Consider the following 23,307-nt stretch of genomic DNA (forward strand, 5'->3'; position numbering starts at 1 on the left):
TCACTTGACAGGTCAGAAATGCGCTCTACCACGGTGTTGGCAGAAAGGCTAGTGTAATATGCACTTTTTGATACATTCACCTTCTGTGAATGGATTTCTTGCTTTAGCAATCAGCACAAAAATGACGGAGCTAGTTTTGACTGCTGCATTACTTTCTTTGGTAGCCTTCTTGAAGAAATCCTGTTGCCTCAGAAGATGTGTTTTAAGACTGTCAACCTGGTTGGCTCTCTCATCTCCCTGGTATTTTTTGTACTCCTCAGCATGTCTCGTAGCATAATGACGTTTCAAATTGTATTCCTTGTACACCGCTACTTTTTCAGTGCAAATGAGACACGTCGGTGTGCCCTGGTTCTTGAAACTGTCTGTGCTCATCTTTGACCTTCCTCTTCACGGCAGGCTTTGAAACAGACATCTCTGGGACTGTAATATGTGTTTACACTTGGAATGAGTCCCGGATTGAACTTTAAACTTTGAGTCGCGCGGGTCTGTGGCACATGCGCACTTCCGCTCTCCGATCGTATTGGATTACGGCAGCTCTCTGAGCCGAGCGGAGTGATCGACTTCACGGCTTCCCCTCCGCCCAGCTGATTGGTGGAAGGAATGAGTGAGTGAGCGAGGCACTGGACAGCCCAGCCAATGTCCCGCCCTCTGGAGCCGTATACCTCACCGTGATTGGTTCATCCAGCTCTGAACACAACAAGTGTCATTTATATCAATCTTGCGGGCCGCACGGACATTAATCTTTCATATTAAGACGCGGGCCGAAAATTATCGTCCCGGGGGCCGCAGTTGGCCCGCGGGCCGCGAGTTTGAGACCCCTGAACCAAACACTTTAAAATTGGTCAAATGGTCCCACTTTTGCATGAAGGATATGAGGAAACACAAAATGAGAGAAAATTATAAGGAAATAATTTATTAATGAAAGATCTGAAAAGACAACTTCAAGAGAAGGTTAAGAAAGAGTGAGACCAATTTAATAGGAAATAGGTTTATTACCAGACTGCAGGATGGGGGAGAAAGCTCGAACAGCTGTGAACACGCTCACAGTCTGTCATCCTTGTAACTCTCTCGGGATGAACAGTTATCTTTATATAGGAAGACGGGGTAATATTTCTAAGACAGTGATGTAGGACAAAGTTTATGTAAACAAAACTTTGGACTAATATGGTTCGACATTTGCAGGTTTAAGTTGTATGCAAACACGATATTTTTATAGCACACATAAACTGCCGCAGCCTATCTTATATTGCGCGATTCGAACAAACAGTTCCAAAGCGGGTTGGCCACATCGCACAATACAAGGAAACAATTGCAAACCCTGTTAGTCAGCCTATCTTACATTTTGCGAGGCGATTAAACAATTGCAAGGCCAGCTAGTTAGCCTATCTTACATTTCGCGATGCGAACAAACAATTGCGAGGCCAGCTATTTAGCCTATCCCACATTCCACTGTCTTAACAAACAATTGTAAAACCAGATTGTCCACATGGCTCGACATGAACAAACAATTATTAAGTCAGTTGGGAGGTATATCCCACAATTAATAGAGTATATGAAAATGTGCCCTGTGCTGCTAAAATATCTATTTAGATATTAAAACTCTTGTTGAGAGCTGTTTTCAACAGTACTTACTCTGTCACCATTTGACTTGCGACCAAAAGACCGGGGACCAACGGAGACCAAATTTCCGGTGACCAAACGTCCGCCGACCAAATGTCCGGCGACCAAACGTCCGCCGACCAAACGTCCGCCGACCAAACGTCCGCCGACCAAACATCCGGCGACCAAACGTCCGGTGACTTAACTTCCGGGCGACCAAACGTTTGGGTGGCCAAACGTCCGGCGACCAAACGCCCGGTGACCAAACATCCGGCCAGGCGGTAAAACAAGCATGGGTATCAAGACTTGTGATGTCCATAGCATTGAGGGGCCTAAGCGAAAGGAAAACATTTTGACATCGAAAACCCGAGACTAAGTAAAAGGCCGGAGATCTAACTGATATAAAAGTGTGAAAACACTAGCAGAAAACTGAAAGACAGACAATTAAACAACATTGTAAATCTCCGGCTGGCTAAAATAGGTAGGTACTGACAATTAACAACACCTGCCTGGCCATAAAATAGGATGACACACACATTCCCAACCCGGGAGTTAACAACTATTATGGCTTTGCAAAGACACGGCGTGTTGTGGGGCGGTGTGTAGTAGTGAAATAGAATGTAGGTAAGTGTTACAATCGTGTCGTGTTGTCCTGGCGCGCTCAGGAAGGGAGTTGAACCCAGTCGTAGCAAGTAGCTTCAAAGCAAGCTTTAATAACTCATAAGGGATCTTTACAAAACAACGAGGACTTGGGAAAAGGACGCGATACCAAATCGGAAACAGGAGGGCGAGAGTTATCGAGGATACAAGAAGCGGGGCTGCATGGCTATTGAATCCAAGCCGTGACATCCAGGAACATGCTGGAATTGTGCAGGAAAATTGCAGTATACGGGAGCTTGCTTGACCTATGCAGGAACAACCCGACAATGGTACTAGGACTCATTGATGTTTAAATACCAACCAGGAAGTAATCATCAGATTGACCGCAGCTGCTCTTCCCTGACGGCAACAGGCCGCACCTGACAGTACCTCCCCTCTAAGGGATGTCCTAATGCTGAATGTCCATGAAAAGGCAAAAGAAAGAAGCAGGGTGGGGTTGGCGATAGCCGTTAAAATCGTCCGTTCAGGAGCAGGTTAAGAAAGAGTGAGATTAATTTAAATAGGAAATAGGTTTAATACCGGACTGCAGGATGGTTGGAGAATGCTCCGACAGCTGTGAACCTCTCACAGCCTGCCTTCCTCGCAATTCTCTCTGACTGAACACTAGGTCAGTCTTTATATAGGAACTCAGGTTAATATTTCTTAAACAGTGATGCATTTCTAAAACAACGATGCTTGACAGAGTTTATGTAAACAAAACTTTGGGCTAATATGGTTAGACATTAGCAGGTTTAAGTTGTATGCAAACACGATATTTTTATAGCTCACACAAACTGCTGCAGCCTATCTTATATTGCGCGTTTCAAACAAACAGTTCCTAAGCGAGTTGGCCATATTCCACAATACAAGGAAACAATTGCAAGGCCAGCTAGTTGGCTTATCCTACATTCCACTGTCCTAACAAACAATTGTAAAACCAGTTTGGCCACATTGGCTCGACATGAACAAACAATTATTAAGCTAGTTGGCAGGTCTACCCCAATAGCCGGTCCCGCGGGCATTCGCGGCGGCCGGTGACCAGGCGTGTAAGTGGCCGATCCAGCGGGCGTCCGTGCTGGCCGGTGACGAGGCGTGCAAACGGCAGGTCCAGCAGGCGTCCGCGCCGGCTGATGAGGAGGTGTGGGCATGGCCGGTCCGGCGGTCGTCCGCGCCGGCCGGTGACGATGCGTGGGAGTGGCCAGTCCAGCGGGTGTCCGCGCCAGCCAGAAATGAGACGAGGAAGTGGTCGGTCCGGCGAGCGCCTGCGCCGGCCAATGAGAAGGCATGGCCGGTCCGACGGGCGTCCGCCGCAGCCAGCGACAAGGCATGGGCGTGGCCGGTCCGGCGAGCATCCGCGCCGGCTGATGACAAGGTGTGGCCGGAACGGCAGACATCCGCGCTGGCTGGTGACAGGGAGTGAGCGTGGCTGGTCCGGCGGGCGTCTGCGCTGGTTCTTTAAGTGCTGGCAAAGCCCCCTGCCCTTAACAGACACCAGAATCATAGAATGGTCATCGGGCACATTACCGTGGCTGCTCGGGGAGCCGCCAACCCCCTCGTCCAGGGGCGCCGGAGCCTCGCTCTTGCCGGCCCCTCGTCCTGGGGTTCCCCGAAAGTTGCTCTTGATGTCGCCTTTCCTCTCGTCCAGGGGCGCCAGATCCTCGCCCTCGCCGAGCCCCACATCCAGGGGCCCCAGTGCGTCGACACCGCTTCCATGTGGGCAAGAGCTGGGTGGGTAAGAGCTGGGCGGGCAAGAGCTGTGCGGGCAAGAGCTTGGCGGGAAAGAGCTTGGCGGGAAAGAGCTGGGCGGACAGTAGCTGGGCGGGCAGGAGCTGGGCGGGCAGGAACTATGCAAACAGCAACCAGGCAGACAGCAACAAGGCAGACAGTAACAAAGCACACAGGAACAAGGCAGACATGAACAAGGCAGACAGGAACAAGGCAGACAGGAACAAGGCAGACAGGAACAAGGCAGACAGGAACAAGGCAGACAGGAACAAGGCAGACAGGAACAAGGCAGACAGGAACAAGGCAGACAGGAACAAGGCAGACAGGAACAAGGCGGACAGGAACTAGGCAGACAGGGACTTGGCAGGCACGAGCTTGGCAGACAGGAACTAGGCAGACAGGAATTTGGCAGACAGGAACTCGGCGGGCAAGAGCTAGGCAGACAGGAAATAGGCGAACAGGAATTTGGCAGGCAAGAGCTTGGCAGACAGGAAATAGGCGGGCCAGTCGGCACCGGAAGCCTGGTTTGTGGCTTCGGTACGCGTGCGACTGGCGGCCCCAGTGGAGTATTTTTCGTGGCTTCGGCATGGGAATGTGGGAAGCTTGGAATGGCGTGGTCGGGCGAGGCGTCTGGACCGGCGTGGTCGGGTGAGGCGTCTGGACCGGCGTGGTCAGGCGAGGAACAAGGGCGGGGGCTCAAGTGTCCAGGCCCTCCTTCCGCTTCTACCTGCGGTGCGGCGCTCGCCGCCCCCTCCGGGAGGACAGCACAGCACACCCGCCGCCACGTGGTGGTCCACTATACATGGCCCGCCGACCATGCAAATGCTGGTCGGGGTAATCCAGGTCAGAGTAATCGGGGAAAGAGTAGGGGTCATCGTCCTCCGGTGGAGCGTATCGGAGTCCGAATCGGCTTAGAAAATCACTGACCAAGTCCGAATCTCCGGCATACAAATCAATTAGCTTCCGGTCGTCCTCACCATCAGGAAAATCAAAGTCCCAACCGACAAAGATGTGTGATTAGGTGTTTTTGGAATGTGGGAGGAAACCGAAGTACCCGGAGGAAACCCATGCAGGCAAGGGAAGGACATACAAACTCAATACAGATGGACATGACCTGGATTTGAACCCAGGACCCGAGAGCTGTGAGGTCGACGTGCTAACCACCACTGGGCTGCCCAAAATTCAAGCAACCTAAATTGTCCTTTTGGTCAGACTTTTTAAAATTACCAGGATATGCAGTGAAGATGATTGATTGAATAATTAATTATTTTTGACTTTTTTGCCAACAGAAAATATTTTGGGGACAAGGTTGGATTGTACTTTGCCTGGCTGGGAGTCTACACACAGATGTTAATTCCTGCTGCCATCGTTGGAGTAATTGTATTCCTCTATGGCTGTGCCACTGTTGATGACAATGTCCCAAGGTAAACAAATTATTATGGCTGGACCACCCGGCAGTGCGAAGGGCCCTATTGTAATTCTAAAGGTAACGACATAAAACTGCAAGCAGGACTGAACGGGCCTGAGAACACCCTGGCTCAGAGTTCGACCTGGTGCAGCTTGATGTGTCGCATAATCGCTCGTTCGCAAAGAGAAGCTAGTGGAACAAATTGAAGGAGGCCTCACTGAGTACTATGGCCACATCCAAACTCTTCCTGCAACAACCTGCACAAGTATCAGTCAAAAGAGTGACCTTTGGCGCAGTGGAGTTTCAGGGAATAACCCCCGCCCCCTGTTCAGAGCGTGACTCTCAATGAGCTCAGCAAGTTTAGCGCAGATACAATGATATACAGCCAATTTATACCTGTTCAAAACTAAATTAAACTTAAAAATTTCACACATGGTCCAAATGATAATTTGTGAGTTTGAGGGGTAATTTGTATCCCCTTCTTATATGATCTTTATCGGTTGTCTAATTTACCAGCAGAAATGAGTGAAGTCCAAGACAGTTTCACAGTACAATGGTTTCAGTCTGTCAATCAGTTTTACTCCTACTCCTACTGTAGAAATGCCATCTGAATACAGATAGTCCACATCGATTTTTTCTTGGTTGCTTGTGTCAGTTTCTTTCCATATAGTTTATCAGGCCCATCAGTCTTTTTAAACATGTAGTGTATCAGTTTCCATTTTGTCTTCCTGCTTGTCTATCATTTCTGCAGCAGCAGTCAACAAAAGGTCTCTATTGGTGGTTTGTTCGAAATGTCCAGCGTGTAGTAAGAAAAATGTGGTTTTCTGCTCTGTAGGATATTAAACTGTGCTTCCAAAAGTTATTATCATCTTTATATTTCAATGTTTCTAATACATTTATGGCAAGACGTTGAGGCAAGGACACAATCGCAGGAAACAGGCGAAGACGGAGGAAGTGGTGCTCAAATGAAAATTTTAATAATTTAAGCAGGTGACAAGGAAAGTAACAGGGAATTTGGCGAGAAATAATGAAAATCAAACCTGACTACCAAACAGACAATCGAACAAATGACATGAGAACCAGTGGGGTTTAAATACACAAAATAGGAACTAATTCTAAATGACGGACAGCTGCGCGAGAGCAACGGCCAGACAGGAGGGACAAACAAGAGTAGGGAAACGAACATAAGAACACACGGAGAAAGCAACAGAATAACAATACCAAGCCAATCTTAATATAATTCTAAATTATTGCACAGATTCTAAAATATTGCACAGATTCTAAAATATTGCACAGATTCTAAAATATTGCACAGATTCTAAAATTTTGGACAGATTCTTAAATATTGCACAGATTTCAAAGATATTGCACATTGTTATTGCACACCCCAAAGTTATTGCTCAGAAGGGTTTGTGCGTCATGCTAACTTTAGTTTAGAGTCCTGATGGCTGTGGGGGGAAACTGTCCTTAAGTCTATTTGTCCATGCATTGTGAGACCTGTAGAGTCTGCCAGAGGGCTTCAGCTGGAACAGGTTGTGACCAGGGTGGTATTGGTCACTGACAATATTCCTGGCTCGGCTGAGGTAGCGAGGGCTGGCAATGTCATCCAGTGAGGGCAGAGAGCAGCCGATGTACTTCTGTACAGTGTTGATCACCCTCTGCATGGCCTTTCTGTCTGCTGCCGTGCTTCCAGCGTACCTCACTGTAATGCAGTATGCCAGGATGCTCTCCATTGTGGATCTATAGAAGGTTACCAGAAGCTTAGTGTTAGGTTCATCAATAATTATACTTTAATATAACTATAAAACACTGCAGGCAGACATCTGATTCAATTATTGACATTTAATTGAATTAGCCTCTCTGATGAGCAAACTTGCACCAATGGTTCTATCGTGCGGTCATTTCTCTTGCTTAAGGCTATAAATCAAAGCAATTACAAGGTTATTGATGTATCCAACTGCTTAAGCATAAACAACATCTGCAACAATCATAGCATATCAGGTATTCAATTATAACAATTAAGGGGAACTAAAAACAAACTCCATTGGAATTTAAATTAACAAGCCTTCATTCGACAAAACAATTCCATAAAGAAGCAAAACGGGCATCACAATTGCTGACAATATGCGAGTAAAGACGGAGCTTGCTTGGATAGATATCAAGCTGCATAAGCATCTTCTTAAGCGTCCTTCCAGATTTGCAGTCCTTGGAACGAGGCTTGTTACGATCCCGAGTTCACTTCAGACAAATGAAGACGCTTCCAAACAAAAATGACTAAATGCACACATAAATATTTAATAGTATTACGGAATTAATCCAGCATTCCGCCGTTTTTATAATATGTATGTTATTAATTCTTTTATGGAAAATACAAAAGAGAATGTCAGTTGACTGCCTCAATTTTGCCCGCCTACTCCTTACTCGCATGGCTCGTCTGAAAAAAAAAAGAACATAATCATTTTCTCCCAATTCGTCCTCGGAATTACCATACTCCTGGACTTCACTGCTCTCCCCGGTACGTTTCATAAGCAGAGGATATAATTCGTGCAATTTAGAATTTGTAGGTTACAAGTCGGCTTAGCATGGAGCTCAAACGGGATAAGACAACACTCACACAATGTCAAGGTAGTAGCAAAAATAGCTACATAAAACACAACAGATATGGCCAAATCCTTATATTTTCCAAATGTCTTATCCCACCTGTCTGTCCAAGCGCATAATTCTACTCCAGAATGCTTTTTCATATTGCGGTTTAGGGTCTGCAGGCCATCAATGGCCCTGGTGTGGGACCCACCACGTGACGTGTTGTTCGGTATGAAGGTGCAACATTGTTCTCCAAATACTGCACCCCTTGCTCCGCAAGAAGCATATCCACTGCCATGTGATCCTGGAACGCAATCAGACTGGTAGCTGCCAGTTGCTCCTATATGGCCACAAATCTGTTCAGTATAATTTCGAAGTTTTTGGACATTGTAATGCAAGTAATTTATCCTATCCACATTTTTGTTTGGGGTGATTTGAAGAAAAATAGACTCCCATCCTGCTGCGATCTGATTAGCCAGCTTATACTCATCTGGTACGCCCCGGGGATGCCAATCGCATCAATATATGTTGGATCTCTCTCCCTTCATGCTGCCTGACGGCGTAGGGAGGGACCCTCCATCACACCGGATTTCTGAGCAGCCATTTGTATCTCCTCCACTGTAGATGGAAAAATAGACACTGGTAAGAGCAGTGAGACCAAAGCACATAGTCCTGCCGTGTTTCGGCAGGAGTCGTATAATTCATCTCCACCACACCACCACCATAGGTCAGAACGTGGTATTAGGAGTGCAGTTTGTTTTAGAACGCCAACACACCATGTCTCATTTATCGCCCCCACCTTAAGACCATGCCGTGTAAGGTTTAAGCAGGTAAAACGATTAAACAGTGGAAAAATGGACTTGCCATTTATTGTGTAACAGGATAGAAACCGTTTCAATATTTTTTTGTACAAGTGGAACACTTTTTTCATTTGTAAAAAAACTTTCCCCAAAGAATGGGGATTGAGGGAGTTGTTATATCCGATCAAATTTCCCCTTGTCTGTTTTTTTGTTTTAACCCTTTGTAAGATGGTTTAGTCTCAATTGAAACCGTTTCACCTTTCGCATATGGAGACGTCAAACCATATATATACATATACACACACATACGCACACACATACCCACACCCACACACTGACACACACACACATATATATACATATATATATATATATATATATATATATATATATATATATATATATATATATATATATATATATATATATATATATATATATATATATATATATATATATATATATATATATATATATATATATATATATATATATATATATATATATATATATATATATATATATATATATATATATATATATATATATATATATATATATATATATATATATATATATGGCTAGGTTTGTATATATACAGTGTGTATATATATATATTCATTTATTTATTTATTCATGTGTTTATTTATTAACTTACTTATTACCTATCTACTTCTGTCTAAAATGCCTTTCCTATCACTGCTTCATCACCCATTTGCTACTGTGACAACAAAATTTCCCCAATACGGGATGAATAAAGTTATCCAATCCAATCCAATACAGTCCTGCATGCGGGGAAAGGGCGTCCGCTGGCCATGTTTTTATTATCTTTATTTGTGGCTTTGTTAACCTCTGTAGTGGGGTGTGTGTGACATGCTTAAGTGTTTAATTTATTAACGATCGCATGTTGGGGATGTACAACCAGTTTTGATCGGATGTACAATAATCCCTCGGTTATCGCAGTTAATGGGGAGCGGGACCACCCGCGATAAGTGAATTACCGCGACGTAGGGGTTCCCCCTTCAAAAATGCTTAGAGAAACGTATAACACGTGCATAAAAGCACCACCAAGTTAATATGCTGTTCATTCAGGTGTTTTATTCCACATCAGAAAACAAATATTTAGGCTTACTTCGGATTATGTTTCCATTCAGGCTGATTTTCTTCGCCCTACAATCACAGATCCAAATAACCAGTGCATTTTCCATTCGCACCATGGCCTTATTCTGGGTGTTCACAACCCTTTTGGCATCTTTTATGAAAGATATTGCTCCAGTTTTGCGGATGATCTTCTCTTCCTACTTTATGTACCGCACCGTGGATTCATTAAGGCCAGATTGTCGGGCTACGCTCGCGTAGCTATTTCCTGCTCTCAACCTGTCCAATAAACGCACTTTTTCGGTAATTGTTAACATCTTTCGCTTTTTCTTCGGTTCACTAGATGCACCAAGGGATAGAGAGCGTTTGGGAGGCATTGTGAAGGGCTTCACAAAACTTTTACGCATAGCTTTAGCTTGGCGAGAAGCGTACTTTATAGCAATAGATAAGCGTGGACTGAGAATGGGCATCAGGAGAAGCTTGGGCTTCTGTAGTGAATGGGCCAATGGGGAGTCGAGTATTCAGTGAGTATTCAGCTGGGCAATCAGCTTGCGTTTATGCCTGTGATGCGTTGCGCATACATGCATTCTTTGTGTCCTAAAATTTTGTAAAATGATGCAATTACTAATTCTAATTGAATATTTTGTTTCCACATCTTGTAAAATGATGTAATTTATAATTTTAATTTAATATCTTTAATTTTTTTTCCTGAAAAAAACGTGTGGCTCTGAATCCGCGGTGGTGGAACCGCGAAGTAGCTGGGGCCCACTGTATATCGATATTCAATTATTGATGCCTTGATTAACATGCCACTAGTTTGGATTGGATGTATATTGGTATTCTATTATTTATGCTTTGATGCATATAGCTTGAACCATGGCACCTCATACCAGTAAAGCTGCATTGAGAAAGCAACAACGAATCACTATTGTGATTATTTCTCCATGTTTTTGAAGTAAAAATGCAGGTTGCAATATTTGGAGGCACCGCTGGGATGGCTGTTCAGATGTCCAGTGTCCATGACCTGCTCACATAATTCTGAGCCAGCTAAATCCCCCAAACACTACAAACCATTCAGATGGATGTGAGGAGAGGTGTTGCTGTTTGAGAAGAACTGGAAGTTGGCAGTTGAACACTTGTCATTTGAGGCCAATACAAGATAATCAGAGGGACACTAGAGACATGCCAGTTCAAAGTTCACTCCTGTACAGTCAACAGAATTCGTACATTGTCAACAAAATGGAACAATTGCTCGAAGAGGTGGTAGACACATTGCACCTACGGAAAATAACCTACTGACGGAAAATAACTTACTGGAAATGTTATTTTCTCAACTTATTAGGAAGTGTTAAACGGAAATCACGTATAACATTTGTGACTCACATTATGAAGTACCTAGAAAGAGAAGAAATAGAGGAACTAGAGGATGAAGGCATGTCTGAATAGTTGGAACTGAAAAATAAAATATCAGATATGAAATATGAAGTCAAAAGAGATGCAAACGAAAAACAAGGATCAAGATTGGGAGTGACTCCAATAACTTTGCCCCACCTACCAGCTGCTGCGGACCCTCAGGGTGTGCGTCTCCCCAGCCCCAGCCAAGCTCATACTGGCGCAAAGATTTGAAAACTGCTTGCCAAATAGGTGAGCCAGGCCAGAGGGATAAGCTGACATTCTCCAGCCTCGTTCATCAAATTGAAAATGAACTGAATAGGGGTTACCTAGATATGGAAATCATTGATGCTGTCATCGGGGCTATCTCCCCCAGTTTGCAGCTACGTAAATACTCGGAAGAAAAACCTAGCCTCACTCTTCCCACACCCAAATGCGTCCTATGTGAGAGTGCTACCGAACTCTATGAGCAGTTAGCTTCAGAAGTGCAGCATATCAAAGAGGCTCCTCAAAGTTTCTTAATGCGAGTCTTGGTTCTTAGGCAGAAGGTACTGTTTGCAGTTCGAGAATCAGAATCAATACTCCAGTACGACCCAAGTTTAGTCCAGCGTATATGCTTGTACACGATACTCACTGGTCTCTAGAGTGACACTGTTAGGGTAGATATACAGCCTCTCTTGCTGGACTGTACGACTTCATATGAGCTTTTACTAGAGCGGTTAAATGAAGCCTGTGCTAATGAAACAGAAAGGAGAAAAAAAAAGTTTTGTACCCTACAGGCAGTGACACAGGTTATCAAGGTACAGTCAGAAGACCTACGACCTGCCAATTGCCCTGTAGAAGAAAAAACAAAAGTGTCCCCTGAGGTACTAGTGGAGTTTACTGAACTTAAGACAAGTATTGCTTCTCTTAAAGATCTCAGTGCAGAAATAACTCAGATCAAAGAGACATTACAGCAGCTTATGTTTCAGCCTCAGTCCTACCTCCCATCTTCAGTTCGAAGGCCAGTTAGGGACCCCTGGTCACCTTCTGCACAACAAATTTACTACAGCCAGCCCCCAGAAACCCACTGGAAAACTAGCCGCCCTGTTTATGTCCCAAGGAGGTGTTTTGCTTGTGATCAGGGAGGGTGAGATGTGAAGTGCACACACTGTTATCCGTGTGGGAGTAGAGAACATTTCCAAACTGGATGTAAAATCCGAGGTCTCAGACCACTAAGAGAAGCCCCTTTTATATGGCTAGTGTCAACCATGAAAGAAGAAATGTCCCCTTTGACTCTCTCTTCCTTACAGATGTGTTGTTCAGTGTCAGATGCAAGTAAGACAGCTTCTGCGTCAATCAGCTCCATACGAAAAGAAGAGGAAAGGAAAGCACAAAATTCTGACCTGTACATTCATCCTCTGTTGAACTATAAATGGTCAGGTTGTAAGCCATCAGTTGAGGATGTTTGCCCAGGCAGTGGGACAAACTGATAACAGACAGTGACAGGATTCTGTACAGAACCACCACAACCTGTAAAAAGTTAGTCCTACCAGAAGAAGGAAAAGTTGACAAAAGTATGCAGAGAAATAAACAGCAGCCGGTATCTAATTTTCAAGAGTCAGACGAAGACAGTGGTAAAGAATATGACTTTCACGACGAGCCCCTCCAAGTGCTAAATGAGAGAGATGCCCAAGGGATGGATTCTGAGCACAAGCCACTGCCAGCTGATCAGAGACTTGAAGTAAAGTGCCCTGCTTCCTGACTAGTACAAGCAGAAGATGACTATCAGCAAGAGGAGCCTGGTTCATCTTTGGAGGACCTGCCTGGTGAGGGAACAAACCTGGCTGTTGAAGATCCTCATGATGATCATTTATCAGAGACCTCTCTGCCAACCACTGTGACTGAACCTGAGGCGTTGACTTACGAACGGCCAAGAAGGGAGAGACATCCACCACGACGCACGACCTATGGTCAGCTTGGTGTCCCCTCCTGTTACAGCATCCAGTCACCACATCAGCAGCTACCTGCTTACCTTGCACCAGGAATGGTACCTCGGGGATATCGTAGGTCCGTTGGTAATCTGTTGTGATGGATATATTGCATCTCCTCTCGAGAGTAATTAAATCCTGGCGGCTGTAGAAAAAGTTTGCCTCGCAGATGTTAGTAAAGAACGATAAGATTGAGTAAAAAAAGAACATGATCCAATGCCTTTCACATCTGACAAAGAGGACTTGGACTAAAGCTCCCAACAACCAATTGCTTTTTTAAATCAAGCCGAGAGGAACTAATCTCACTGTGAGTACAGTACTTAGAATTTTTTTTTTAATTTACAGATTATATTTAGATATTAATACTTTACAGTCTGTTCATATGCCTATAATTGAAACATTTAAATATGCTCCTTGATAAATGAATTTAATTGAATGAATGTTTTTATTGTCATTATACAAGTATAAAGAGATAGAAAGCTTTCACTACACAGTGGACGAATAAAAACAGACAAACAAATAAATAATCCATCCAAAAGAGATGAATGTATAAGTGGTCCATGTGAGGTCAATAGAGCGGAGCAGGCTTGTTTCCGTCTGAAGGTTTGGTAGGTGGGTGTGGTCCCAGAGCTTTGTAGCGACCCATTCAATTTTATTTGTCATTTTGAACAGTCATAACTTTCTTTTAATTAGTATATCTGCACCTCGCGAATATGCTTTTAGTTTATAATTTAGACCTAAATAGATTTTGTAACTACATCCACTATGATTAGTGGCAATCCCATCGGTATTGGGAGGCCTATTTTAAATGACCATTTCTCACCGAATCTGTTAAGAAAAAAAATCAGCTTTAGATATTAGCATTCATCCCATTTTTTTTTTAAGATATCTGCATTGGCCTTTAAAAGTCACGTATCGTTGACTTCTATACTAAGGACATTCAGTTTTATTTATTATACACAAGCAGAAGGGCACGGCTTTTTTTACTGAGCATGTTTTGGTAATCTATTTTTGTAAGAAGAAGCAAAGTGGCTAATCCACATGTGGGCTGTTTAGAATGAAGGATGAAAGTGGAAAAGTCACGACAGAAAAAAAAAGTGTTTTGGGAAGCGCCTATAAACTGCCGGACATTCTAAAATGTCATTTGTAAATGACGCGGGAAGGCGTCCTACCTTGAAACTAAATTGGGTCCGCTCAGCCAGCACCATCATGAGTCGCTTAGTCGTCCAGTCACGACAGAAAAAAACGTGTTCCGGGGAGCACCTGGAAACTCTTTGGGTGAAATTGATAGGTCTGAAAATACAACTTCAGGAGCGGGTTAAGAAAGAGTGAGATCAATTTGAATAGGAAATAGGTTTATTACCGGACTGCAAAGTGGAGTTAGAGCTCTAACAGTGGAGTGCTGTTCAGCGCGATGTTACAGCAACTCTCTCTAAATGAACCGTGGGTCCGTCTTTATATAGGCAAAACAGGGTAATATTTCTAAGACAGCGGTGTAGGACAAAGTTTATGCAAACAAACTTTAGGCTGATATGGTTAGACATTTGCAGGGCTAAGTTGTATAAAACACGATATTTTTCATAGCTCACACAAAATGCCGTAGCCTATCTTACATCGCGTGATTCGAACAAACAATTGCAAGGCTAGCTAGTTGGCCTATCTTGAATTCTATGATCTTAACAAACAATAATCAAATCAGTTTGGCCAGTCTACCTTACATTTTACGATCTGAACAAACAATTACAAGGCCCGCTATTTGGCCAATCCTACATTCCACTGGCTAAAAAATAATTGTAAAACCAGTTTGGCCACCTGGCTCGACATGAACCAACAATTATTAAGCCAGTCAGCTAAGTCTCTTCCACAGAAATTATTCCGAAAATGATGTGGAAAGGCTTTCTACCAGTGGCGGGCCGTCAGGGCCTTCAAGGCCTTCTCGGCTGGCCTAAGAAATATCTGAATCATATATCATAATTTGTCCATCAATACTTATTAAATAATTCCAAATTGTCTGTTAGCTTCCTTTCATTGCTTTTTGCCCTGGTTGCACTGCTTCCAAATGTGTGTTTTCATATTGAAGCATTTAACCAATCACATTTCAGCCATTATTTGTTGCCAGGGTCAGAAATCTGCCTCAAGGCCTTCACAATCATTTCTACGGGCGCTGCCGCATTAAACAAACGTTGACAAGACTTGATTTAACCAATCAGAATTTGATTTGGTGACACCAAGGCCATTTTGCAGGCATAGGGAAATGTCATTGCTTTCACCAACTGCGCTCAAGGTGAGCCAGCCAGAGATCGCAAACTCCACCCACAATGGTCGACGGAGGAAAACAAATGGAATTGATTGCAGATTTGCTCACAAACCTATTTTCTAGACTGATTTTTCTGGAAAAAAATGGACATCATTAAGAAAGGGTGGTCAACTCCGAAACTACCAAGCCTGTTACGGGGGGAAAAGGGTGTGTCCGCTACTTTCAGTGCGCTAACTGAGAGAGCTACCAAACTGCATTCGGAGCGAGCTGCACAAGCAAATATATTATTGTGTTGATTTAAAGCAATTTTCAAGACGGACTATGCCAGAAAAACAACAGGACAGGCTTGACTTTCATCATTTGTTTCGATGGCGATAGAAAAGAAGGAAGAAAGAAAGGAGGATGGATATTGTGTACAGTTAAATAGAATTTTTGGTGAGTAAAATTTGGCTAATTTCCTGAATAATATTTCAATTGTGGGCCTGGTTGTAGTGTCTCACAGGCTCCAGTATTTGTAATCAATCAATAAATGCTGATAGGAAGTGGATTTTACCCCATTTAGTCCCTTTGTTGCCATTTTGCGTATGGACGTATATGGACGTATCAACAATGTTCATCGCTGTCTTTTTTCCCGGGGAAAAGATCCTCCGAGCCTGGTTCTGATTTCTAAAAAGCTCTAGTATTTGTATTTAATCAATAATTGCTGTTTTCGGCTGGCTTTTACCCCATTTCGGACAATGTTTGCCTGTATGCCATTGACTTCATTGCTTTCTTTTCCTGGGAAAATCACCCCCCTAGCCTGGTTGTAATAGCTGAAAATCTCCAGTATTGGTATTTAATCATTAAATGCTTCTAGGTGGTGGATTTTACCCCATTTTTGTGCATTGATTTATTAATTATTTTTATGTCCCAGCTGTAACTGCAGTAGAGGTTTTGTAGCTATAAAATAGTTTTTGAGGGTTGGATTGATTCGTTGAAGGTGCTACGAGAAAATGCACGGATCACCACTTCGTTCTACCTTACAACCAATTTTGGTCAGCGTGGCCAGCACCATCGTGCCTCACCCAGTCTTCCCGTTACAACGAAAACAAAGTTTTGGGGAGCACCTGTAAACTCGCTGGTGGAAATACTTCCAAAAATGAAGTTTTTAAATCACGTTGAATGGTGTCATACCTTACGTCCAATCATCGACGCGGTGCGTTTAGGCACGTCATGTAAAAACAACAACTCATACATCAAATCTGCTTTCAGCTTTAACAAATAAAAGATTGAGTTTATACCCTGAAAGAAGGTGAAAAAATTCAATCACTCATCTAATAAGATCCGACAGCCGTTTCTGGCCACCATAAAATTAAATTCAACTTTCTACAACGCACGGTTTGGACAAATGTAGTGAGAGATACCTATCATACCAACACACACATCCAGCCATAAATCACGTTTTATCAAGAATTATAAATGACATGAGTCTTTTGGTTTGTTCTAATTTTGCCTTTTCTGATATAGCATGGAAATTTGTGATCCAAGGAACAACATCACTATGTGCCCACTCTGTGATCGTGCTTGTGGCTACTGGAAACTTGTGGCAGCATGTGGTACAGCCCGAGCCAGCCACCTCTTCGACAACCCGGCAACTGTATTTTTCTCCATCTTCATGGCCCTGTGGGGTAAAGCATTACAATGTTTCCTTCCATTTATTAATAAAAACAACAATAATAAAAGTAATTACACTTGTATGAGGTATAATTAAAAGCACCATTCATGTGTGAGTGTAGAACAATTTTGTCATAACTAGCTGTGAAAGGTTACCTTCCACGGAATAGAAACTGTAGGTCCATTAGTGAACACAGACATGGGGGTGTTACTATTTATTATTATCCTTCGGAGGGAGACATGCAATGGACATAAGCATACATCATATCTACTCATACAAGTTTAAATACATTACATCATTGAGCACTTTTTTTTATAAGTCATGTAGGCATACAACTCGCAAGATGTTCAAGAGGAATATGAACTTTAATTACAGCAGTAGTGGACCGTCAGGGCCTGCAAGGTCATCTTTGCTGGCCTAGAAAAATATCTGAATAACAGACTGATGTTAATTATATTTTGTCCAAAAATACTCAATTCCAAATTGTCTGTATGCTTCCTTTCATTGCTTTTCCACTGGTTGCGCTGCTTCCAGACGCGGACAGACGCGGACAGACGCAGACAGACGCGGACAGACGCGGACAGACGCGGACAGACGCGGACAGACGCGGACAGACGGGGACAGACGCGGACAGACGCGGACAGACGCGGACAGACGCGGACAGACGCAGACAGACGCGGACAGACGCAGACAGACGCGGACAGACGCGGACAGACGCGGACAGACACGGACAGACGCGGACAGACGCGGACAGACGCGGACAGACGCGGACAGACGCGGACAGAAGCGGACAGACACGGACAAACACGGACAGACACAGACAGACACATTCCACCACACACACACTCCACGCACACAAAGACACACACAGACACATTCACACTCCACCACACACACTCCACGACACTTTCCAAGACACACTCCACGACACACACACTCCACGACACACACACTCCACGACACACAGACACACACTCCACGACTCACTCAAGGACACACACACTCCAGGACACACGCACACACTCCAGGACACACACACTCCACGACACACACACTCCACGACACACAACACACACACTCCACGACACACACACTCCACGACACACACACTCCACGACACACACACTCCACGACACACAACACACACACTCCACGACACACACACTCCACAACACACAACACACACACTCCACGACACACACTCCAAGACACACAACACACACACTCCACAACACACATACACTCTACGACACACACACTCCACAACACACAGACACACACTCCATAACACACTCCACAACACACGCGCACTAAACAACACACATACATACACTCCACGACACACACACACACACACTCCACATCACACACAAACTTCACGACAAAAAAACACACTCCACGAGACACACGTACACACTCCACGGTTACCGAGCTCCCTTCCTCGACTAACTACTCGCCTACTCTATTCCCTTTTTGCCTTAGCCTGTCTCTTCGATGATTCTAATAAAGATTAGATTTCTAGACTAGCTCCGCTTGCCTGCTTTGGGGTCCTCTATCCCCGATCGTAACAGCACGATCTAGCCAACATGAACCCTGCGGGCTCAAAGCAAGCCCCGATCAACCAGTGCCGCACATGAACCAGCACAGCCAAGCAATCCAAACCCTAACCCACCACACACACACACACACACACACACCCCTGTAATGTACTTGGGGTTAAAGGCCTCACATTTTCTCCTCCAAACATATTGCTGGGTATATTGGCCAAATAGCTCGATTTTTTTGTCTGAGCACAGAACTTTCCACCAGATAGTCTTATCTTCGTACATGTGATCAGCAGCAAACTTCAGTCGATCCTTAAAGTGTCGCTTTTGGAGCAAGGGCTTCCTTCTTGCACGGCAGCCTCTCAGTGAATGGAGCTGCAAAACACGCTTGACTGTGGACACTGACACCTGTGTTCCAGTGGTACTCGGGTGATTCGCCGAAAGATGTTTGGTTAACGGACGTTTGGGGGCGACGGACAGTTTGCCGAATGGACGTTTGGGCGACCGGACAGTTCGCCGAACAGAAGTTTGGGCGACCGGACAGTTCGCCGAACGGACGTTTGGGCGACCGGACAGTTTGCCGAACGGATGTTTGGGCGACCGGACAGTTCGGGCGAATGGACGTTCTGTTGCCGCGGGATTCATACGCTCACCTCGCCCCCGGATCATGTGTATACATGTTTTTCAACCTCGGCCCGCGGGAGATATACGGCTCATTAAGATTTTTAATCTGGCCCTTCGCCGGCATTGCCCAAATTATAGTAAAAATCAATTACCTTATTCATTTCGTCAATGGCAGCCAGAGGTTACTGATTCCTTTTTATTTTAATGTCAAAGGTCCGGGCCGAAAGTATACTAAGACTGATTTAGCCGCACGTCCAGCTGCCATTGACGGTAGACTAATAAAAGAAATAGCATCTGCAACTCAGTCAACATGAATCGGACATCTACTGCAGTCAACGGCAGCTTATTGATAATGTGTTTAAGGGGTAGGCAAACTTTTTAATTTGTATACTAAAATTTTACAGCATTTGAACATGCCATGTAATTTATCAAAGCTGGCGATTGAAATATAAGAAAAAAATCACAATTTAAGGTGAAAATTTATTAAGAACATATTATTATTCAACGAAAGAGAGCAGTCTTTAAATTGACTGTGATGAGCAGAAAGGGAAATGAATGAGGTCATTGATTTTTCTACAATTTGAACAACACCGGCGGCGGGCCGGATTAAAAATCCTAACGTATAGGCCCCATGGGCCGAGATTGAAAAACATGTACACACACGATCCGGGGGCGGGGCGAGCAGGCGAATCCTGCGGCGGTGACATCTCCGTTCGCCCAAACGTCCGGTCGCCCAAACGTCCGGTCGCCCAAACGTCCGGTCGCCCAAACGTCCGGTCGCCCAAACGTCCGGTCGCCCAAACGTCCGGTCGCCCAAACGTCCGGTCGCCCAAACGTCCGGTCGCCCAAACGCCCGGTCGCCCAAACGTCCGGTCGCCCAAACGTCCGGTCGCCCAAACGTCCGGTCGCCCAAACGTCCGGTCGCCCAAACGTCCGGTCGCCCAAACGTCCGGTCGCCCAAACGTCCGGTCGCCCAAACGTCCGGTCGCCCAAACGTCCGGTCGCCCAAACGTCCGGTCGCCCAAACGTCCGGTCGCCCAAACGTCCGGTCGCCCAAACGTCCGGTCGCCCAAACGTCCGGTCGCCCAAACGTCCGGTCGCCCAAACGTCCGGTCGCCCAAACGTCCGGTCGCCCAAACGTCCGGTCGCCCAAACGTCCGGTCGCCCAAACGTCCGGTCGCCCAAACGTCCGGTCGCCCAAACGTCCGGTCGCCCAAACGTCCGGTCGCCCAAACGTCCGGTCGCCCAAACGTCCGGTCGCCCAAACGTCCGGTCGCCCAAACGTCTGTTCGGCGAACTGTCCGGTCGCCCAAACGTCCGTTTGGCGAACTGTCCGTCGCCCAAACGTCCGTTTGGAGAACTGTCAGTCGCCCAAGCGTCCATTCGGCAAACTGCCCAAACGTCTATCAGCGAATATTCCGGTCACGGTTCCAGCAGCTTCTAATTCTTGGCAGATCTGCTTTTTGGTTATTCTCGGTTAGATCTTCACCCTCCTGACCAATTTTCTCTGAGTAGCAAGTGATAGCTTGCGTTTTCCTCTTGATTGTGGCAGCGACAAAAAAGCGCCATCCACTTTATACGTACAAACAATTGTTTTCATTGTTGCTCTTGGGACCTGTAGCTGCTTTGAAATGGCTCCAAGTGACTTTCCTGACTTTCTCAAGTCAAGGATTCACTTTTTCAGATCCATACTGATCTCGTCTAAATTTCCCATTTCAGCATTTGTGTCTGATTGCATCCAATGAGCCCTACTTAAATGGCCGGATAGAAGTCACCAGCTCTAGTCACTCATAATCACTCACAAGAAGTTAAGAGGCCAAGCTATGAAGCTCATTTCACGAACACAACTTTCTAAGTCACCAAGATTGCAAATTCATGTTGATCTATGTATATTCATGACTCGTGTGCCCAGAAATGTTTTGGTTAGATCTGTAATGTCATCAGTAACAACACAGTCAAAGTTAACACAGATTCTACTTTCAATGCATACAGCCATTTTTATGCATATAATCTGATGTACAACATAGTACATTATGGCATTGAATTTTTAATGAGTGTCACTTTTAACTATATGTGCTTGTTTTTAGCTGTTCTCTTCATGGAGCACTGGAAGAGACGCCAAATGAGACTTAACTATGTCTGGGACCTAACTAGCTTTGGAGAGGAAGAGGAGGTGATGGAGAAAAAAACATACATGAATGCCTTTTGCAAAGCTCATATTTAGTTTTAAGTTCTGTGGGTAGAAATCAATTTAGAAATGTGCAGTATATTTGTCAACCACCACAAGAGCATAATATCATACAACACCATGTGTAGTAGTTATTACATCAACTTTGTTAGAAATTAAAAACCTTCACTTTCTTCTTGTAACAGGACCATTGTAACAATAGGACAATTAATCTTTGACACAAAATTGATCGCAAGTCTTTTGCAGTGGTTTCGAGGAACTTGGTGTGCAATGGTCCAACTGGGTGAAAAAAAAGATATGATAATGCTACATTAATAATACATTTGGCATAGAACCCATATAACCTGTTGTCTACCAGTATGATATTTTTGTATATATAAGCAGTAGGCAGTAAGTGGTGTACTGCACCAGTAGAAAATCAGAAATATACACTTATGTACAACAACAAATAACCTTGTTGAAGTTAGAGAATTTCTCCAAAATGTTGATATTTGTGCCATTATTATAGCAGCTCACTATCTGAAGTATGAATGATTATACATATGCATTTTACAAACACTGACATATCATCCTTTTTTGTTTATGGTGTACTTTACAGGAGGAACACAAGGTTTGACTTGCTTTACCTTTTACCTTTAATAAAAGTTTTTAGCCTCACGACTTTGGTAATCTTGACATTTACAATTCTATTTAATCCCTGCTGACCACCAGAGGCGACGCTGAAAACATTGACTGACCCCTTCACGCTTTGAATGTATTAATATTAACAAAGGCTGCATAAAAGACAGAGTGGATGGTGGATGGTTTTTCGCTTGTGTGTTTTTCTGACATTGAGTGTAAGCCATTTGGGATACCCTGACTGTACTTGCTGTTATGAACGCGCCTCGTAGTGCGACGCGATCGGAGGAGAAAGAGAACCCAGATGCAGAGTCGCCGAAGTAAATGGAAAAGGGAAGGCAGATATGTTGCTCTGGTAGCTTGATTTAATAAACGGGGTAACATAACATAAACAACTTAGCTTGATCACTCATTCCAAACGAAAAGAAACATGCAGCGTGGCGTGGCGTCAATGGGAACGGCAATGACTACGAGGAAAAACATGAAATGAAACCAGAACGATCCGACAGCGTTCACAGAAAACCATAATGCTTAAATAGCAAAATTAACCTAATCACATAATTAGCCACAGCTGATAATAATCGTGACATCATGCCAGGAGGGGCAATCCAGCCACTCCTGACACTTGCTCTGTACGTGACATTTGCGGCCCTACCCCTTAAATTTCCTTGTAATGGAAGTCTCCATTGTGTTGCCTGTGGTTCCATTGCTGAGCCCTGAAATGCACTGGATTTGAGCTCGGCTTGCCGTGGCTTGTGTTTCTCTGCTTGTCTAGGAGACTTCAGGGGTGTGCCTGATTTGCTGTGGTTGCAGATTTGGGTATGACCTTACCCCCTCTTGTGCTTGGAGATATGTCTCCTTCTGAGTCTTTGTCACTTCTTTGCTTGGCGCTCGAAGTGTAACGGTGCCTCGGCCTCTGCTTCCTCTGCATGTCCAAAACAGCAAGAACTGGTCAGCAGCTGGCCTTAGAAATTAGGCGGCTGCACATGGAATTGGTGGGATTGAGGTTCCATTTTGAGTGGCCATCTCTCTGTTGCTTCGGTGGCTGTTTCTCCCTGTTCGCATGTGATGCCACTTGGGTTTTTGATGGCTGCTTCTGCTTCCCAGTTACACAACTTTTGGTATAATGGAGTTAAGTTCCATGTTCTCGAGGCAGAGTTTGTCTTTCGTTTTTTTTGTGCGCTCGGTGGCGGAGCAGAGTTGGATCC

The 23,307-nt window shown here is 44.5% G+C and overlaps 1 protein-coding gene across 8 annotated transcripts in view; it reads left to right on the forward strand.

The window, feature by feature from the left end:
* The window catches only part of ano1a (anoctamin 1, calcium activated chloride channel a), a 104,844-nt gene that overhangs the window by 43,810 nt on the left and 37,727 nt on the right, over window positions 1-23,307 (forward strand). For 5 of the 8 annotated variants that reach the window (XR_013325462.1, XM_077711638.1, XM_077711642.1 and 2 more), the window contains 4 exons: window positions 5,253-5,387; window positions 16,978-17,138; window positions 21,381-21,466; window positions 22,080-22,091. Coding sequence is in view for 7 of the 8 variants with exons in the window: in XM_077711638.1 (XP_077567764.1) it covers window positions 5,253-5,387; window positions 16,978-17,138; window positions 21,381-21,466; window positions 22,080-22,091 (394 nt within the window). In the remaining variant the exon portion in view is untranslated. The remainder of the gene's footprint in view (window positions 1-5,252; window positions 5,388-16,977; window positions 17,139-21,380; window positions 21,467-22,079; window positions 22,092-23,307) is intronic. The other 3 variants (XM_077711640.1, XM_077711643.1, XM_077711645.1) reach the window with 2 other exon arrangements.

The sequence above is a fragment of the Stigmatopora nigra genome, unplaced genomic scaffold (genome assembly GCF_051989575.1).
Source record: "Stigmatopora nigra isolate UIUO_SnigA unplaced genomic scaffold, RoL_Snig_1.1 HiC_scaffold_27, whole genome shotgun sequence".
NCBI lineage: Eukaryota > Metazoa > Chordata > Actinopteri > Syngnathiformes > Syngnathidae > Stigmatopora > Stigmatopora nigra.